Source organism: Arachis hypogaea, chromosome 6, assembly GCF_003086295.3.
Source record: "Arachis hypogaea cultivar Tifrunner chromosome 6, arahy.Tifrunner.gnm2.J5K5, whole genome shotgun sequence".
Lineage (NCBI taxonomy): Eukaryota > Viridiplantae > Streptophyta > Magnoliopsida > Fabales > Fabaceae > Arachis > Arachis hypogaea.
In genome coordinates this window covers 103,492,717-103,510,389 of record NC_092041.1, presented here as the reverse complement: position 1 = coordinate 103,510,389, position 17,673 = coordinate 103,492,717, and the positions used below count along the sequence as shown (strand labels likewise).

Here is a 17,673-nt window from a genome sequence, read left to right as displayed (position 1 = left end):
CGATCGGAGTGTTGCGCTTTCGAGTTGCGATTTTTGTTTACCCCTTTTTCTACAAAGGCTCCTAGTTATAATCAATTATTCATACTACTATACATACTAATTTTTATTTTTAGAGGTCGTAATACCTTGCCATCTCTGAATTATGACTTAAGCATAAGACTCTGTATGGTAGGGTGTTACAAAGAGCTTTTATTTCGTCTTTGCCTTGTACACGTTGAGTGGGTGTCCCATAAGTAAATAGAGCTGCAAATTAGATGGACATATATAGTGCCAAGAGTAACTCTAATCATGTTATTTTGATCTGAGCCGTTGATCTTCAATAAATCATCCGCTCGGATATGAGATAGTGTTTGCTTTGTGTCTTTGTATATTTAGACACCAAAAAAATTGTACATTAGTTAAAGTTAGACAACTCTAATACATCTATACTACTATTCTTTATGTTTCTATATAAGTAGATTTTATACTACTATTTTTATGCTTATATACAAATAGATGATGTTAGTGTACTAGGATCATTCCAGTGAAGTTGATCTTGATGTTGAGCAAGCTTTAATTCATATTTTTTATATTTAATATAATCCCTTTTTGACTTGGGATCACCTTATCTAAACTTAGCTACCTCAAAGCTTCGGAGTTCACTACAGAAGATATGGCATTGACATATCTTGGCAATCCATACAAATCTGCATAATTTGAAAAAAAAAATTAAATATAATATTATTAATAAAATGTGTAATTAAAGTTTAGAGTTTTACTAAAGTTATAGAAAACATTATTTATTGTCAAAGTTTACTATCATTTTTTATAAATGGCTGAGTTTAAATTTTGATTCAGAATATTATTCAAAAGTTTCCTAACTTATTAGCATAATAACTAAGTCCCAGAGATAAAAATAAAACAATCAACATATAAGAGTGAAGAGTCTTTTGATGATAATAAAAGCATATACTATAATTAATCATTTAATAGTAAGCAAATAAAAATAATCTTCCAAACATAAAATAAACCAACCTTATTATAATTGAAGCAGCCTTGATTATTTAGTACATGAAAATATTCATTAAACTGTATAAAGCAATTTGGAGATTTTTGTATGTAAAAGTTTTTTATTTTTTGAATTTTGAAAATAAAATTATGAAATTACAATTTACTATACATATCAAACAAAGTATAAAATTATACAAACTTCATGAATAAGACATTATTTTTCAATTTAGATAAAAGATTATTAATACAAAAAAAGTAAAATACAAAATATGAGATTGAACATTTTAAATTCTTCTAACATAATATAAGACATAAGAAACGTTTTGGAACATTAGCTAAATTCTGTTTTGACTTCGAGTCAAGTGTCTGTTTTAATTTATAACCAAGACGAATGGATAAGGTACTCAACAAAACAAATTACTTATTTTTTATAATAGCAAAATAAAATTAAAATAAAATATATATAGGTCTTTGGTGATATTTCTTTCTCTTTATCATAGATAAACAAGTAAACTTAGGTACATCCGTTTAATTCAAACAAATAATAAAACATAGATTCCATCAAATTTCATAACATATAAAAAAAGTTAGTAATTTTTACAAAAGTTGCATGATACACTTGAGAAAGTGAATTCATAAAAAAATTTAAGAATAGAAAGAAATTCGTTGAAAAAATTTCAACAATAATAAAGATATTTGTCAAAAGAAAATAAAACCGATAAGAATAAAGAAGATATATCTAGAAAGAAAAAGTATAATAATAATAAAATGATAGAGAAAAAAATACGGATAAAAAAAATAAAAAAGAGAAGAAATAATAGAATAATTTTGTTATTTAAATTTTATTATTAGTCTTTTTTAATATAATATCTATTTAATTTCTTTTAATAATTTTAATATGATTAATTGAAATATTTTGATAGTCCTTGTCACTAATTTTCCCAACCTTTTTTTTCTATACACAAGGCAAAGATTAAACCTAAAAAAAAAAAGGCAAAGATTAAACCCGCAAGGCTATGATGTGTAAAGGCAGATCCCAAAATAATAGTAATAAATTAATAATAATAAACAGAGACAAAATACTTTTTTGGAAAAATGCAAAGAAACAAAAGCAGCGTAAAGTTGCATGTGTGTATCATGTATGACCCCATCACCCACCACCCCTGCCTGCAGCAACCAGCAAAGCCTCTTTGATTCTCTTTTTTCATTTTCAACTCACCCTCCCATTCTAAAAACCCATTTCCTCTTCACATAAACAAAACCCCTAATAATTCCCATGATTCCCAACTTCAACACAATCCTTATTAAATTAAACCCGTGAATTTAATTTCTTTTCTTTTCTTTTCTTTTTTTGATATCTATACTATAATCTATCACATCAAAATAAAAAAGAAACTAAAAAATTTAAAAAAGTGGTCATTCCCAGTTCCCAGTTCCCAGTTCCAGCAAAGGAACACAGTTGGGTTGGGTTGGGTTGTGTGTATTATAGTGGAAGCGGTTCGAGAGAGAGAGTAAAGAAAGAAGAGAGAGAGAGAGAGAGAGAAATGCCAAGTGTGGCTGTGAAGCTCTACAGCGTCTTCTTCAAGTTCCTCTTGAAGCACCGTTTACAGAACCGGATTCAGGCACCGCCCGAACACTCCGACGCCTTTGGAGTTACCACCCGACCCGAAGAGTCCGTCGCCGCCGCCAACCCTTCTTTCACCGACGGCGTCGCTACCAAGGACATCCACATCGACCCCTTCACTTCCCTCTCTATCCGAATCTTCCTTCCCGAATCGGCACTGACTCCTCCCGAACCTCGTTCCAACCCTAACCACAACAACGCTGCTCGCAAACCTAGGTCCGATCATGGATCTGCATCCACGCGCGACTCGAACTCGCTTCCATCGCGCCGCAACAGCTATGAACCCTCCACTGTTATGCACAGGGAGGAATCGATGCGAAGGAACAGTGCCGGAAACGGCGTGGTTGAGGGTTTGAACTTAATGTCCAACGGCGTTTACCGGGGGTACTCGCCGGCAGGGGACAATAGGCGGAAACTTCCGGTGATGCTGCAGTTCCACGGCGGCGGTTGGGTGAGCGGGAGTAATGATTCTGTTGCCAACGATATGTTCTGTCGGCGGATCGCGAAGCTCTGCGATGTGATCGTGGTGGCTGTTGGGTACAGGCTGGCACCGGAGAATCGGTATCCGGCGGCGTTTGAGGACGGGATGAAAGTGATGACTTGGTTAGCCAAGCAGGCGAATTTAGCGGAATGTAGCAAGTCGATGGGGGTTGGGAAGGTTGGTAGTGGAGGAGGAATTGGTGGTGTCGGCGGCGGTGTTGGTGGGATTGAGTTCAAGAAACCAGATGCTCATAGGCATATAGTTGATTCATTTGGAGCTTCCATTGTTGAGCCGTGGTTGGCTGCTCATGGAGATCCATCAAGGTAACAACTCTTGTCACACTGTTATGGTTCTAAATTTCTCTTTATTCATGTCATGATCCTGTTCTGTTAGGTTAGTTTATTTTGATTAAGCATTTTGAAATTTAGATTGGAATTAGTGAACTTGAAATATAAATGTGGCTGTCCTTGTGTTTACTGAACTGTGATTCCTATCCTGAATGCATTTTGTTGGCTCTGCCGAATATAGTGAGTAGACTATGTAGCGTAAGGTAGTCCTCTCTATGTCAAGGGATCCCTACCTATGTATGAGAGTTTACAAGTGACAGTGGATTATGAACTTTGATAATTGCTTGGTTTTTGGTGGGTGGAAGACTGGAAGTATAAGATGAAATTCAAATTTTATGTTGATACAATTTGATTGACTGAATTTTGTATGCTGTTTATTAGTCTAGTAAACAGCTAGGTATCTCACATGAGAGGAACCACGGCACAGTTGTTTTCATGTGTTTTGATAGTTCACATTATGTTGATGATTATTAACATTTCGAGCAAACATAATTGCTATTTTTCTTGTCTGTGTGCTGATTTACTAATTTCCCTACCCATTGCTGTTTAAATCCCCTAACTGTGAGAAAGTTGCATGTTGGTTTTTGTGGTTCCAAGCATGGAGGATGCTTAAGAATCGGAATTGGGATTTAAAAGCTAAAGATATTGGTTTCTTTGCATTTGTTTTATATCAGTGTTATCTTTCCATTTCTGGCATGTCAATAAGTACATTGAAAGGGAGGTGATAAAGTGACAACAGCATGCCACGTATTCTGCCGGTGGAGGGTAGTTGGTGTCTGGAACAGGTCATGCTATGTTAATGGATATAGAGATGAGAGATTTTTCAATGACAAGATAAACATCTCGCTCCTGTGGAATTTTTCATTGAGATCTCTTGGATTTGGAAAAAGGCTTTGTTGTGTTTCTTACATTTCTATACCTGGTCTGATGATTTGCTTGCCATATTTATTGTCAGTATCAGACTTCAGTTTTCCCACAATTTTTAATCAAGTAATAGGACACCCTTCTTTTTATTTTTATCTTCAACTCCTGCTTTTACTTTTTAATGTTCTGTGTAAATTACCCCCCTTCCCTTGCAGGAAACCTCATCATTTCTTTGTACTTTAAAGATAGTATACCATTGGTACTATTGTTAATTTTGTAACAACCAACCTCTTAAAATTGTAAATTAATTTATTGACTTGTAGGCATCCACACTGTGGTTTTAATATGATGTGTTTCTCCTTTTACTCTTGCCACTGTATGTCAGCTTTCTTTTTCTATACTAAGCTGCTATAGGGATGTCTTCCGCTAAAAACCCAATATATAAATCATGAAGGTTGGTTAGGTGAGTTTAGAGTATCTGTACTCCAATGCCATAATCCTTTCCCCTCAGAATAGAACTTTTCAAATAATAAAGTATCTTTTTTTATCAGAGCATGTGTGTGGCTGTTGAGGTCAAAGTGACTGGATGGTTTAATAAGATGTTAGGCCTAGATTTACATATTACCACTGTTGGTAATGGTAGTGGTGGACTGGCGGGTATGCTGTGATGCAATGCCTCTCCAAAAGGGCCCATGTTTGGTGTGCACTGAATAATAATATTGAAATTTTAATTAGTTACAAGGTCACATATTTGCAGATATGCTGTTACACTGTTGTCAATTTGTTATCATCATGCTTCCTTGCTTACAGTTGTAAGATAATCTTCATGGAGTTCCATACTTCGATATATCTGATGCTTACCCTTCTAACTTCTTTAATAGGTGTATTCTTCTTGGCGCAAGTTGTGGTGCAAATATTGCAGACTATGTGACTCGAAAAGCTGTGGAAGGAGGCAAACTTCTGGACCCAGTCAAGGTGGTAGCACAGGTCTTGCTGTATCCATTTTTCGTTGGAAGTGTGCCCACACATTCTGAAATAAAGTTAGCAAACTCCTACTTTTATGACAAACCTATGTGTATGCTTGCGTGGAAACTTTTCCTACCAGAGGAGGAATTTGGTTTGGACCATCCAGCCGCTAATCCCTTAATCTCGGGACGAGGTCCTCCTTTAAAGCTAATGCCTCCAACATTGACAGTGGTGGCAGAACACGACTGGATGAGAGATCGTGCCATTGCTTACTCAGAGGAGCTCCGGAAGGTGAATGTTGATGCACCTGTGCTTGAATACAAGGATGCAGTGCATGAATTTGCGACACTCGATGTACTTATTAAAAGCCCTCAGGCCCAGGTTTGTGCTGAGGACATTGCTATCTGGGTCAAGAAGTATATTTCACGTAGAGGTCATGAATTCTCTTACTGAGTAGGATATAAAAAATTAAGATGATCACGACGGGTGGGATCTTTTCCGGTAAGTTTCAAATCAGCTCAGATCACTGTGTTGCTGCTGTTACCTTGGGGATCTGTGATATATTACTTGATTCATTTTGATGCTTGATAAGGTGTTAGATGTACATTGGTTCGATGTTTTGCCACCTTCTACTTCTTTTTTTGTAAGATAGTGTTTGTCAAAGGTAGGATTAGTTGAGCTAGTGAGATACATTCTCTTCATGCATATGAAAATTGGATGTTCCTGTGCCATTTTTTCCTGTGTATTATGTACTATTTCTCATGAAAATATATAAATTTTTAATGAACATTCTCGTTGTCAGTGAGTTTGCTGAGGTCAATCTAATCTTCCAGTTGGGATTACTGATGTTAGGACCAATTTTGCATCACAACTATGGAATTTATCATTCTTGGACTTCCAACATTAGTATTTACTGGTCTCTAACTTATGCAAGAACTGGTCTCTATATTATGCTTGGGCTTTTGGTACCACCGCCGTAACAGCAAAATAGTGTGCGGAGATGTTAAACACCTTCAATCCACAATGAAGGCAACATTATTGGAGATATCTGGATGATATAAAAGCCACAATTCAATGCCAAAGAAAAAGGCCACAATTCTCGCAACTTGCATGCTACGTCGAGAAGCAGAACTTTCAATGAAACAAAAATGAAAAATCCTTGATCTTCTTCACAGCTTTGCTTTTTGGAGATTCCACTGGCCGGTATTTGGAACTTTAGTTTGATGATGCTTGAGGATATGGCTTCATAGCTAAGTGTTTGCTTCTCATTTTTTCCTTCATTTTTCCCTACACCCGAAGAGAGCAGGCCCATTGTTGAATTCTATGCGGAGAATTGTTCCTGCGTATTTGTCCAAGGATACTGGTTTTTCGATAACATTAAGAATTCGGATTGAAAAGGACCTTGTTCTCTATGATTCCTTAGTAGATGTGCATTGGTGAATACATAATTATGTATATTTATACTTGTTTTACATATTTTTCTATTAGAGTAATTAATTATTAAAATAATTAATTTTCTTATAAATACAAAAGGTTAGGCATTAATTAGTGAATAATGTAATTTTTGCACCTTTATTCATATTTTGAATATATTATTTATGAATTTAGTTTGATTATATTGTGTATAAAGTTTAATTATAAATTTGAATATGGGATCATTTTATATTTCTATATGATTGCTGATTAGTGGATGATAGATAATGTTCACTTAATATTCTTATTTTTTTTTGCCAACTGTTTCATCATTTTCTACTTGTTGATTGCATGAATCCGAAAACGTAGCTGCAATATAAATATGTCATGGTCCTAACATAATTTCCTCGGTGCTATTATCCCAAATCTTTTGAGGTGATTGCCCCAAACTTATTCTATACCTGTATACCTGTGGTGAGGGGTTCGCATAGTAGCCGAATATAGATGAGCCTCTCACGCAGGAACTGTGAGCATAATTGAATCAAATGACAAAGACAACGTTGAGAAAAAATAGACGGCTTTTTGCCAAGTGAAAATGGGTGGCTGTAGCTATATGCTCCGGCCGCGATTCGTTGTTAGCCTGAATATTGGAAGCACCTTGAGGGGAGGGGTATCCACCCTATGGTGTGTGTTCAGATTATACAATTTTCTGGGCGTATGCTATAGGTGTAAATATATGGTTACTCCGTTTGACTACTGTTCTGTAACCATGATGAGTTCCAGAACAAATCTTTGGTTGTGGAAACTCCTTCTGTTGCCTTAGAGACCAAAGAATATGTAATTTTATTAATAAAAGCCTTTTCTGCTTTTTCATTCCCATTCTTTTAGCTGCATACTTGCCTTTGCGTAAAAATAACATGACATCAAGTATTGGCCACTTTCTTTTCGGTTCAACTATTGCAATCTTCATATTTGGTCGGTTGCATGATTGCTTTCAGTGCTTTAGACATTTAGATACTTTTAGTGGAATATAATCTATATTAATTGAACTCCAACATGTTAGATGTTATTCGCACGTCGTGGTAACTGGTAAGGGATGATAGAAATTTCTTTTTAAATTATTATTAATATACTATACGGAAATATAAGAGAGAGTTGGTATATAATTTTTTTTTTTCAAAATACCCTCATGTATGATCTTTCACCTCATTGTAGACTCTTTTAACTTTAGCGTTGTAAGTATCCGCAGTGCCTGACATTTCCTGAATAATATAGTCTATAAAAAATATTTTATTAATTCCAAGAATTGAACCTTGGAACTTTTGATTTTATTGTAATATATTTATTATGATGGTCTATAGATAGTAGACACTTTGTTGAGTTGTTGTGTTTGCGTGTCCGACACATTTTGGACACGATACTCATGGATACTTGTCCGACATGTGTGTTTGTCGTAGTCAATCATATCTTAATAAAAAAATTTTTTTCGAACACACTTGGACATATTTAAATGTCATCACCTGTATTCAGCCTTATTCTTAATATATATTCTTAAAATGAGTTTAGAAATAATAAAACAACAAAATATTTTAAATACTTTTATATAGTTAAAAGAAGACATTAAAAACAGTTAAAAAATTATTTTATATTTTAATAATAATAAAATATCAAAAATTCATTATAATTTATTTAAAAAAAACACTTTATATTTATATATATGTTGTACATGTCTTATAAAATTTTAAAATTTGTGTGTCTGCGTGTTCTATATCGTATTTTGTGTCAATGTCCGTGCATCATAGATTATGGTTAATGTCAAATTTATTATTATTTTCATTTAATTTATAATGAACTGAATTAATTTATCTAAGATTTATAGTTTAGTATTACTGTCTATTAATATATGAATTTAATTTTAATGTTATTGTTTTACACATATATCTAATTATATAACATTGTATCAGCAAAAATAACTATCTTTCATATTAAGTGCGTAAATAATTATCTGGATATAATTCTAGCACTGTATAAAATATTTTATAATATTAATGTATTAAAATTAAATTTTTAATATATTAATAATAAATAAAGAAATAGAATTTTAAGATTAAATTTTTCTAAAATAAAAAATTGATAAAAAAATAAAATAAATAGTTCTTTTAAATTAAAATAATAAAAATAATCACATGTAATAAGAGTTAAAATTTAATAACAATTAGTCCTTTAACTTTTTTCTTTATAAATATCCAATTTTAGAGGATCAAAATTTCTTTAAACAAAACGTGTGTGTATATGCAACATAGTATGCGCTTAGGTAAGCTATCTTTGTTTTTTCTTTTGATTGATTCTTCTAACCGACTAATCACGATAGAAAAGTAAAAAATGAATATTGAAAAAACTAAACGTTTTTATTTTTATTTCTCTTATTCACTATTTATGTCTAAAGGGTACATATAAATATAAGGTAAATATAAATTTTAAACTACCTTAAATTTATTGAGTGATTAATTTATTTATTCATTATTTAAATAAATATTAAAAATTTAAATATCTTTTTGTGTATATAAAAATCTATTAGCCTAAAATACCTTTATTTATGAGGCTGAAAAATACTGTGAATATAAAAAAAATAAACATAAATTTTGAACAAAAAATACACATTTTTCAAAAATAAAATACTACTTTAATCTTTACTCTTTAACGTTTGGATAAAATTTTAATTTCATTTCTAATATTTTATCATAAACATTTTATTTCGTCTTATTTTAATTTTTGGTCAAAATTAAAATTTTTTTTCTCAAAAATACTCTTTTCTCAATTTGATTTTAATAATGTAATATTACATATATTAATATATTTTTCTCTCGTTTAAATCATTTATAATAATCAAATAAAGTTTTCTTTTCTGGTTTACAATAATCATATAATAAAGTTACAAACTAGATAACAGTGTCTAATTGAATTGTATTATAGAAGAAGAGAGTGTTAAGTAAAGAATGACTATCCTAAATAATATAAATAATTACTAATCAAATAAAAATATATTATATTTTTAAATTAATTATCTAAATTTTAATATTAAAATAACTATTCTTACACTTAATAAAATAAATATTCGATATATCTATTATTCACATTATTTAATATTTTCATTATTTACTTATAATTCTCCTGCACAAAGGGGTTCTTTAAATTACACAGAAATTAATCTCTTAGCCAATTTCATGAGTTATGACTATAACTAAAACCTTGTTGGGCTTGGGCCCTCTTATCTAAATATAAACAATTGTTTTCTTATGTGTTTACCGATTCTGTCTCTTAACGGGTATGTTTGGGTGTTGATTGTTAATTGTTGAATTTTTCTTAGCTTCTATCGACATGTATGGTACGGTTGTATGCCCCCACATTATTTGTTAACCGTTCCATTTATTCTAACTTCCAACATATATATATATCATACATTTCACTTCTACCCTTCATACTCTTCTCACATTCACATTCATAATCTCTAATTGCTCCCAGCTAAGGTTCAGCCACTAAGTGAGATCATGGGTATCAAGATTGGGATCAATGGTACTACATTCACATCCTCTTCTCTCTAGTTTTGCATCATAGACTTTTTCAAAAGAGATTGTTAGACTTATTGTGATTGATGTATTATCGTGTGTGATGTGTTTCTTATTTGGATCATAAATGAAGGTTTCGGAAGAATAGGTCGCTTAGTGGCCAGGGTGGCTTTGCAGAGGGATGACGTGGAGCTTGTAGCTGTCAATGATCCCTTTATCAATACTGATTACATGGTATGAGATTCACTTTGGCCTATTCTATGATGCACTTAATTTGTAATTGTGTAATTCTTTTTATCATTTTCTATGAAGTGTGAAAATTTTGATTGATTTTATTATGAATTAACTTTTTATTATTAATTTAATGTTCCTGTGGATCTTATATTTAACCCACTTTAAACATCTAATGTCACATTTTTCTACATGATTCATTTACCACTTTTTCAAATATGTTTAATAAAGGAATATACGCCTGTCGATTTATCTCTTAAATATTGATTTCAAGAAAGTTAAAAATTATAAAATTCACTTTCAATCTATTTATCTATTTTTATTATATAAAAATTGATACAAACTTTTTATACAATGAGTCTAAATTATATTTTTTTATTGATATCATATCAGCAATTTTGATAATTTGACAAAACTTAAAAATCAACCAATCATTTTTTTAGTAAATTTTTAAAAAAATTACAAAAATCTTATTTATTATTTTTTATTAAAATATAAAGTACTAATTAAATACAATAAATATACACTAAAAGTGTCATAATAATAATTATAAAAATTTTAGTTACAAATATTAAAATTCTACAACTTATACATATTAATACTTTTACTACTATATTATTTAGTCTATTTATACATGCCACATAAGATTCTTTCGTTATATTGTGATATGAGGATATGGAAAACAAAGAATAGAGTAATTTTGACTCGCACAATCTAAATTGGGTGGTAGAAAAACGGAAATAGATCTTTTTAATTATTAAAGAAATTTGAGAGAATAAAGTGTGATTTTTATTCTTTCAATGTTCTTTTTCTCGTGTTTTTTTTTATCCTATTTATAAAATTAATGATGAGAGATCACACTTTTTTTCTTCTATTGTTAAAAAAATTGAGAGGATGTCTAGAAGAAACAACTAAAACTGTGAGCAAGATATTGAATCAATATTTGGCTAGGCCATTGTTGATATAAAGAGTTGTAGGGAATGACTGAGGAATTTTAGAAGAAAGAAAATGATAATCGCATAATCAGTATGTAATAATGTTCCTATTAGTGCATATCTATAAAAGCTATTTGTGATTTGTGATATCTATAAAAGCTATTTAATAATGTTCCTATTAGTGCGTAAAATAAAAAAGTGTTGTGCTAAAAATTTGGATAATTTGTGATGTAGACTTACATGTTCAAGTACGATAGTGTGCATGGACAATGGAAGAATGCTGAAATTAAGGTTAAGGATGAAAAAACCCTTCTCTTTGGTGGCAAGCCTGTCGCCGTTTTTGGCTGCAGGTACATAATTATTCTAATTCTATACTAATTAACAATGCTATATATATGCAGTTGTTAATTAAGTTTAAATTGCTTTTCGTTTTGTTTGGTTGAGCAGAAATCCAGAGGAAATTCCATGGAGTCAGGCTGGTGCTGAATACATCATTGAGTCCACTGGAGTTTTCACTGATAAAGACAAGGCAGCTGCTCACTTGAAGGTTTCTTTTTTAAATAAATAAAAAAAATTAATTTAATACTCCATATATATGATATTAATTTGGTTTCTATATGGTTTGAAATATAGGGTGGTGCAAAGAAAGTGATTATTTCTGCTCCTAGCGCGAATGCACCAATGTTTGTTATGGGTGTTAACGAGAAAGAATACAAGTCAGATATTAATATCCTCTCCAATGCTAGCTGCACAACCAACTGTCTGGCTCCACTTGCCAAGGTAGTTTCAGACTTCAAATAAATACTTCTTAATTAATTAATAGCTCAATTAAGTGATCTTGTTTGATTTAATGTTATATATCAGGTTATTAATGACAAGTTTGGAATTATTGAAGGTCTCATGACAACTGTGCATGCTACCACTGGTAAATAATATAGTATATATATGGATTATTTGTCTTCATTAGTTATGGTATTATTATTATTATTATAATTTAATGGTTTATTGTGTTACATAGCGACTCAGAAGACCGTTGATGGACCATCAATGAAAGATTGGAGAGGTGGTAGAGCTGCTGCCACCAACATCATTCCCAGCAGTACAGGAGCTGCTAAGGTATGTCAATCTCTGCCAGCTCAGCATGTATAACAGAAAACCGTTATCACCACTACTAACTTGTAACTAACTCTTTCAACTATGCAGGCTGTTGGTAAGGTGCTACCGGCACTGAACAACAAGTTGACGGGAATGGCGTTCCGAGTGCCCACCATTGACGTTTCAGTGGTGGACCTCACTGTTCGACTTGAAAAGGGAGCCAGCTACGACGAAATCAAAGCTGCTGTCAAGGAGGCTTCTGAAGGAAGCTTGAAGGGAATTCTTGGTTACACCGAGGACGACGTCGTTTCTTCTGATTTCGTCGGTGACAGCAGGTCAAGCATCTTTGATGCAAAGGCTGGGATTTCATTGAACAACAACTTTGTGAAGCTTGTCTCTTGGTATGATAATGAATGGGGATACAGTTCACGTGTTATTGACTTGGTCCGACACATTGCCTCTGTTAAGTAAACTTGAAATCGCCTTCAATTTTATCTCCTTCAACTTTATAAGAATAGTGTTTTCAAATAATGTGGCTCTTAGGATGAAGGGGCGTCCTGGATCTGCCTCTGATTAAGACTCATTATTAGTGTTAGGTTTCTTTTATTCTGTAGAATATTTGCTTCTTTTTATCTACTAAGCGTTGATGTAGTTTTTCTTACTAGCATCTCGTATTCTGAGATAATGATATTTTTTATTCGTCCTAGTTCCTATAACAATGTTGTCTGAGTCTATTTCAATTTATATCAAGTTTGAATTTGGTTTAACCTGTTATGGACTTGAACTATGTAATAAGGATGAAGGATACAAGTGAGGATAGTTTGATAAAAAGGAAGAGAAAAGCATTATTCTACAACTTATCATTGAAAAGCATTATTCAACTTTTAGCCGCCATTTAATTACTAAAGCTTTTCCTTGAATTTCATTATACCAGAAATAATAATCACTTATATACTAAACCCCGCTCTTGCTTTCTTCTTTACGCTTCAAGGTTGTTCTCGCATTAAGAAGACTCCGCTCACCAAAACATAAATAACCACGACTCCTCATTTTTCTACTAACTGAAGAAGCTCTCTTTCCCAAAGTTTCTGATTCATCACCATCGTTGTTCATTTGACTTGAGCAAGAAGCTCCATCATTATTGTCAATAATGCAAATATCCTTTTGCTTATCCATTGATCTTGGTGAAGAAACTGATGATGACATCATGGAAAATGAACTAGACCTTGACCTCCCTGAAACCTTTACATGTGGCACGGATTGCGCATCGCCGTGCGCAGTTCCTGAAGCAAATCTCTTCTTTGCATTCGGACTTGACTGGTAACTCCTCACAGAAAAGTTCCTTTTATTGTTTACAACCATTGAAGGCCTAAAATATTTGTGCCTAAGTGGTTTCGGGATTTCTTTGGAAACCTTGTCGTCAAATGATTTCTTGAATCCTTCATTTCTCTTGTCCTTCTTCCCCTTATGACAATAAAAGACTCTTCTCAACCGAGCAGCGGCCGCGTAGTTCATGGAACTCAGCCTCTTGCTAGTGGTTGATCTTCTGTGCTCTAAAGCTGCAGAGTCGTATGCTATGTGTTCTGATGAAGGCAAAGCGCTCATCGCCGTCGCGCTTCCCTCATCAGAACTAGCATCCCATTCATTATTCTCAATTCCTGTAAACAGAAAGATTTGAGTGTCCGAGATTCGGAAAGAAGTACCAGGGCTGCTTCCATTCCCCTGCTGCTGCATTTTCAAGTGTGAAGCTATGGCTTTTCTTGAATTATAGCCTCTAAAACCAAACATTCCCCCAGCTGCAATCAATTTTCGGATTAGTACTTTCGATGCTGTGGAATTCGGGTTTTGCTTTATGTAATCAAGTGGAGTCATTCCATTAACATCGCAGGCATTGACATTGATTGATGGAGATGTCATCAAGAGTTGGACAAGATCAATGCGAATGTTTCCAATGGTGGCAAGGTGAAGAGCTGTTCTTCCATCAGTGTTCCTAACGTTGATGATTTCATCTGTGTGAAACTTCTTCCCTCTCAGTAACTCCCTTAGAAGCTCAACCTGTCGGTCCAGTTTTCGAAACGCATGTGACTGGAAACCGGACACGGCCTTGTGGAGAAAGGTTTCTCCTGAATTGTTTCTAAGAGAGATTAATGATGGAGATGCAGAGACTAGAGCTTCAACTGAAGGTAGTTGGCCTCTGTATGAAGCCACATGTAATGCAGTGTTGCCTTGATGGTCTGTGGAGTTGATAATTTCAAAGGATGATGATGTGAGATATTTGATTACCTGCATGGGTGAAAACAAGGCTATATCATTGAATTCAGAAAGTCAATGTAATATTGAAAAACAAAACTATTCGGTTTGTGAGTTAGTGTTTTGAAATGAAAAGAAAGGAAGGAAACACTCGAGTAAAGTAGAGTTCCTTTTAATCTTCACAAGTCCTTCCTTTCCTTTTCTCTTCCCTCTAACCTCACTCAATTGACACACACACCTTTTAGTTGCTATCATTATTTAACCATGCAGGAAGGAACAAGCAATCTATCCAGACATTATGTTCTTCCATTTGTGAATAAAACTACTAAAAGTATTTAAATAGGTTAAAACTCAGGTGTAGTCAACTTCACATAAAGTCGACTACACTTGAGTTTCCACCATTTAAATAGCACCAAAAATCTATTTAAAAGCAATGAAAAAGAATAAAGAAAAGTATACAAATGCAGTAGAGAACCCATTTATATTAGTGCATAAAAATGGAGCACAAGAAATTAAAAAAGGGAGTGAAAAATTAAAATTATCTCTCAAATATATATTATAGAAAAATTAAATTTGTATAGTACCTTTAAAAGGTCTAACTCATTTGATATATTTATCTAAAAATTGACATTTTTCCCAACAAGATGATTCTTTTTTTAAAAATTCTTCTTTTTAAAAAAAAAAAAAAGAGTAAAATGAGTAGAAGCTAACCTCAACTTGGCCTCTAGCTGCAGCAGAATGCAAGACAGTAGATCCCTGAGCATCTCTATAAGCCAAAACATCAGAAGAATTTGCAAGAAGGTCCTCCAAAATGACTAAATTACCCCCTCTAGCAGCAGCATGAACACCCCTATTTGTCATCTCCCACCTATAAACAGACGGAACCATCTTCTCCTCCAGATTCCCACGTTGTTTTCCGGTAACCGCAAAATCAAACAGCAGCCGGAAAACCTCACTATTCTTGCTCCTCGCAGCAGCATACAACACATCAGTGACGTCATACTCGCCTTCTCCAAAAGCCAGCAGACGGTTCCTCTCCAGAAGCTTCCGAACGAATTCCAAGTCCCCTGCTGATGCAGCAGTGTACATGAGCCACCCGCCGTACCCGGAGCGGATCAGAGAATCATTTTTCTTCTTTCCTTTCTTTGATTCGCACTCATCGTGAAGCTTCCGGGCTACGTAAGAGCGACACTTGGCGACGTGATGGAACTGGTCTCCGCCGTCGTCGTCCCATACTAGTTCGAGGCGGCGGATACGGCGGAGCGAGGTGAGCTTGAAGAGGTGGTTGCTATCGATTCGAAGAAGCTCGCGAACCAAGTCGTAGTGGCCGTTAGCAGCAGCCAAGTCTATTGGCGATGCGAACCACCATTGGTCCCCTGTGCTTTCCCAGCGAAGAGGGAAATATGTTGGAGGCATTGGAAGATTTTTTGTTCCTTCCTAGTTGAAATTGCTCAAATCAGATGGTCATTAAAGAAAGAACGAAGAATATAGTAGCAACGAGACCATATAATATAATTAAGTGTTATTGACCTTGAGTTTGGATAGGACATACCAGGGTTTGTAATAATCAGAATTTTTAATTACAAATATCAAGAAAGGAAACAGCCATAATTACACTCACTTGGTAATATGGTGGGAACCGGGAAGTGTTCAAAACACTTCAAGGAAAAGCTAAATGGACACTGCAGAAGGTGGCTGATGACACAGCAAAGGAGGATATCTTCTGAATCATTTTGGTCGTCTCGGAATCCGAAAGGAAGATAAAGGCTGATTAAAACAATTGAAGAAACAACCACATAGTAAGGGTGCTTAGGACTTGATGATTTGTTATGGAGTACCTCCTTTCCTCGGTGAAAAAATAAATTGATAAATAAAGATAACCAACATTTTTTTCATGTGCTAGGATTAGCTACTCACATATATATAAGTTTAATTTTAATATATCCATTTTTAATCAATTAGAGTTATTTTAATAATTAATTTATTAGTCTTTTTAAATAAATTTTGAAATACAAATTCTATTTTATCTTTGTGCATACAATAACCTATTATTCTTGATATGTTGGACCATAAAGATACCCATAAAAAAGAAAAAGAAAAAGCTAACTCAATTTTTTCACTAATGTGTTCCAAAAAATAAACTAGCACATACATATATTGTGTTGTATTATCCCCCTTTAAAAAGTTGTCTATAATGTGTCCGTCGTCTTTATTATGTGATATCTTTTGGTGTGGTGTCTTTATCACTTTCTGGGCTTGATAGGTTGCAGCGTTATCAACGCCATGAGTTTTTGTCTAGTGAATAGTGATAAACACTTGCTGATTCTAACGAAAACTAACCCTAAAACAATCATTCAGCTATTGATTGGCTGGTTGCATAAATGATAGTAGGACACTGAACTAAAATGCGTAACTATATAACAACTAAGAGTCTAAGACCAAGACAGATTTTAGTTAAGTGGGGAGACAGAGTTAATAAGTGATCGATTGCTTTTTCTTCACATTTGCAGGGAGCAAAACTGCTTGCATTGTACAGTTTTGTATGACAACTAACCAGGAAAGCTTTAAACATGATTTTTGGCAAAAAGCACTTTTTACTAGCTTTTTCCCCCAAGATATGACTATGATATTATAGGAAACATTTCAAGTGTACCAGAGAGCACCGCTACACCAGTTATTTTAACCGTTGATTTTAATTAATATATATTATATATATTTTTTATAATTAAGATCAACAGTTAAAACAACTGGTGCACTAGTACTCCCGATACACTTGAAATATTTCCGATATCATAATCCCAAAAGAAATCAAAATCTGAGAGCTTATAATTTGAGGCGAAATTTTGAATATGATTTAGGAGGCCAAACTAAGTCTCTAAAAATGGAAATTATAGATGATTTTAAAAAATAT

The 17,673-nt window shown here is 33.5% G+C and overlaps 3 protein-coding genes across 7 annotated transcripts; 2 read left to right on the top strand and 1 right to left on the bottom strand.

Moving 5' to 3' along the window:
• Positions 1 to 2,159: 2,159 nt before the first annotated feature.
• LOC112697242 (probable carboxylesterase 11) lies at positions 2,160 to 6,888 on the top strand. 3 transcript variants are annotated; one of them, XM_025750337.3, is made up of 3 exons: positions 2,160 to 3,418; positions 5,188 to 5,773; positions 6,075 to 6,888. In XM_025750337.3, the coding sequence occupies exons 1-2, from the start codon at positions 2,535 to 2,537 to the stop codon at positions 5,723 to 5,725; spliced, it is 1,422 nt and encodes a 473-aa protein (XP_025606122.1). In that variant the 5' UTR covers positions 2,160 to 2,534; the 3' UTR covers positions 5,726 to 5,773; positions 6,075 to 6,888. The 3 variants fall into 3 exon arrangements, with proteins under 3 accessions (XP_025606122.1, XP_029143492.1, XP_025606121.1); XM_029287659.2 differs by having other exon boundaries at positions 2,166 to 3,418; positions 6,125 to 6,888; XM_025750336.3 differs by lacking the exon at positions 6,075 to 6,888 and having other exon boundaries at positions 2,166 to 3,418; positions 5,188 to 6,061.
• Positions 6,889 to 10,020: 3,132 nt separating this feature from the next.
• LOC112697241 (glyceraldehyde-3-phosphate dehydrogenase, cytosolic) lies at positions 10,021 to 13,279 on the top strand. The gene is made up of 8 exons (XM_025750335.3): positions 10,021 to 10,258; positions 10,385 to 10,485; positions 11,652 to 11,767; positions 11,865 to 11,964; positions 12,051 to 12,197; positions 12,282 to 12,342; positions 12,436 to 12,533; positions 12,621 to 13,279. The coding sequence occupies exons 1-8, from the start codon at positions 10,234 to 10,236 to the stop codon at positions 12,981 to 12,983; spliced, it is 1,011 nt and encodes a 336-aa protein (XP_025606120.1). The 5' UTR covers positions 10,021 to 10,233; the 3' UTR covers positions 12,984 to 13,279.
• On the bottom strand, positions 13,273 to 16,928 carry LOC112697240 (uncharacterized). Of its 3 annotated transcripts, none has more exons than XM_025750333.3 (3): positions 16,384 to 16,928; positions 15,474 to 16,199; positions 13,273 to 14,795 (listed from the first exon to the last, which is right to left on the bottom strand). In XM_025750333.3, exons 2-3 carry the CDS (start codon positions 16,176 to 16,178, stop codon positions 13,467 to 13,469), a joined length of 2,034 nt encoding a protein of 677 aa, XP_025606118.1. In that variant the 5' UTR covers positions 16,179 to 16,199; positions 16,384 to 16,928; the 3' UTR covers positions 13,273 to 13,466. The 3 variants fall into 3 exon arrangements, with proteins under 3 accessions (XP_025606118.1, XP_025606119.1, XP_025606117.1); XM_025750334.3 differs by having other exon boundaries at positions 15,474 to 16,195; XM_025750332.3 differs by having other exon boundaries at positions 15,474 to 16,928.
• Positions 16,929 to 17,673: the final 745 nt, after the last annotated feature.

Bases quoted from the DNA above. Each gene is read 5' to 3' on its own strand.
- LOC112697241 (XM_025750335.3), top strand. From the start codon at position 10,234: ATGGGTATCAAGATTGGGATCAATG. The intron at 10,486-11,651 runs GTATGAGATTCA...TTTGTGATGTAG, and splicing joins TTATCAATACTGATTACATG to ACTTACATGTTCAAGTACGA. The intron at 12,343-12,435 runs GTAAATAATATA...TGTGTTACATAG, and splicing joins AACTGTGCATGCTACCACTG to CGACTCAGAAGACCGTTGAT.
- LOC112697240 (XM_025750332.3), bottom strand. From the start codon at position 16,178: ATGCCTCCAACATATTTCCCTCTTCGCTGGGAAAGCACAGGGGACCAA. The intron at 14,796-15,473 runs GTTAGCTTCTAC...TCACCCATGCAG, and splicing joins CAGCTAGAGGCCAAGTTGAG to GTAATCAAATATCTCACATC.
- LOC112697242 (XM_025750337.3), top strand. From the start codon at position 2,535: ATGCCAAGTGTGGCTGTGAAGCTCTACAGCGTCTTCTTCAAGTTCCTC. The intron at 3,419-5,187 runs GTAACAACTCTT...CTTCTTTAATAG, and splicing joins GCTCATGGAGATCCATCAAG to GTGTATTCTTCTTGGCGCAA.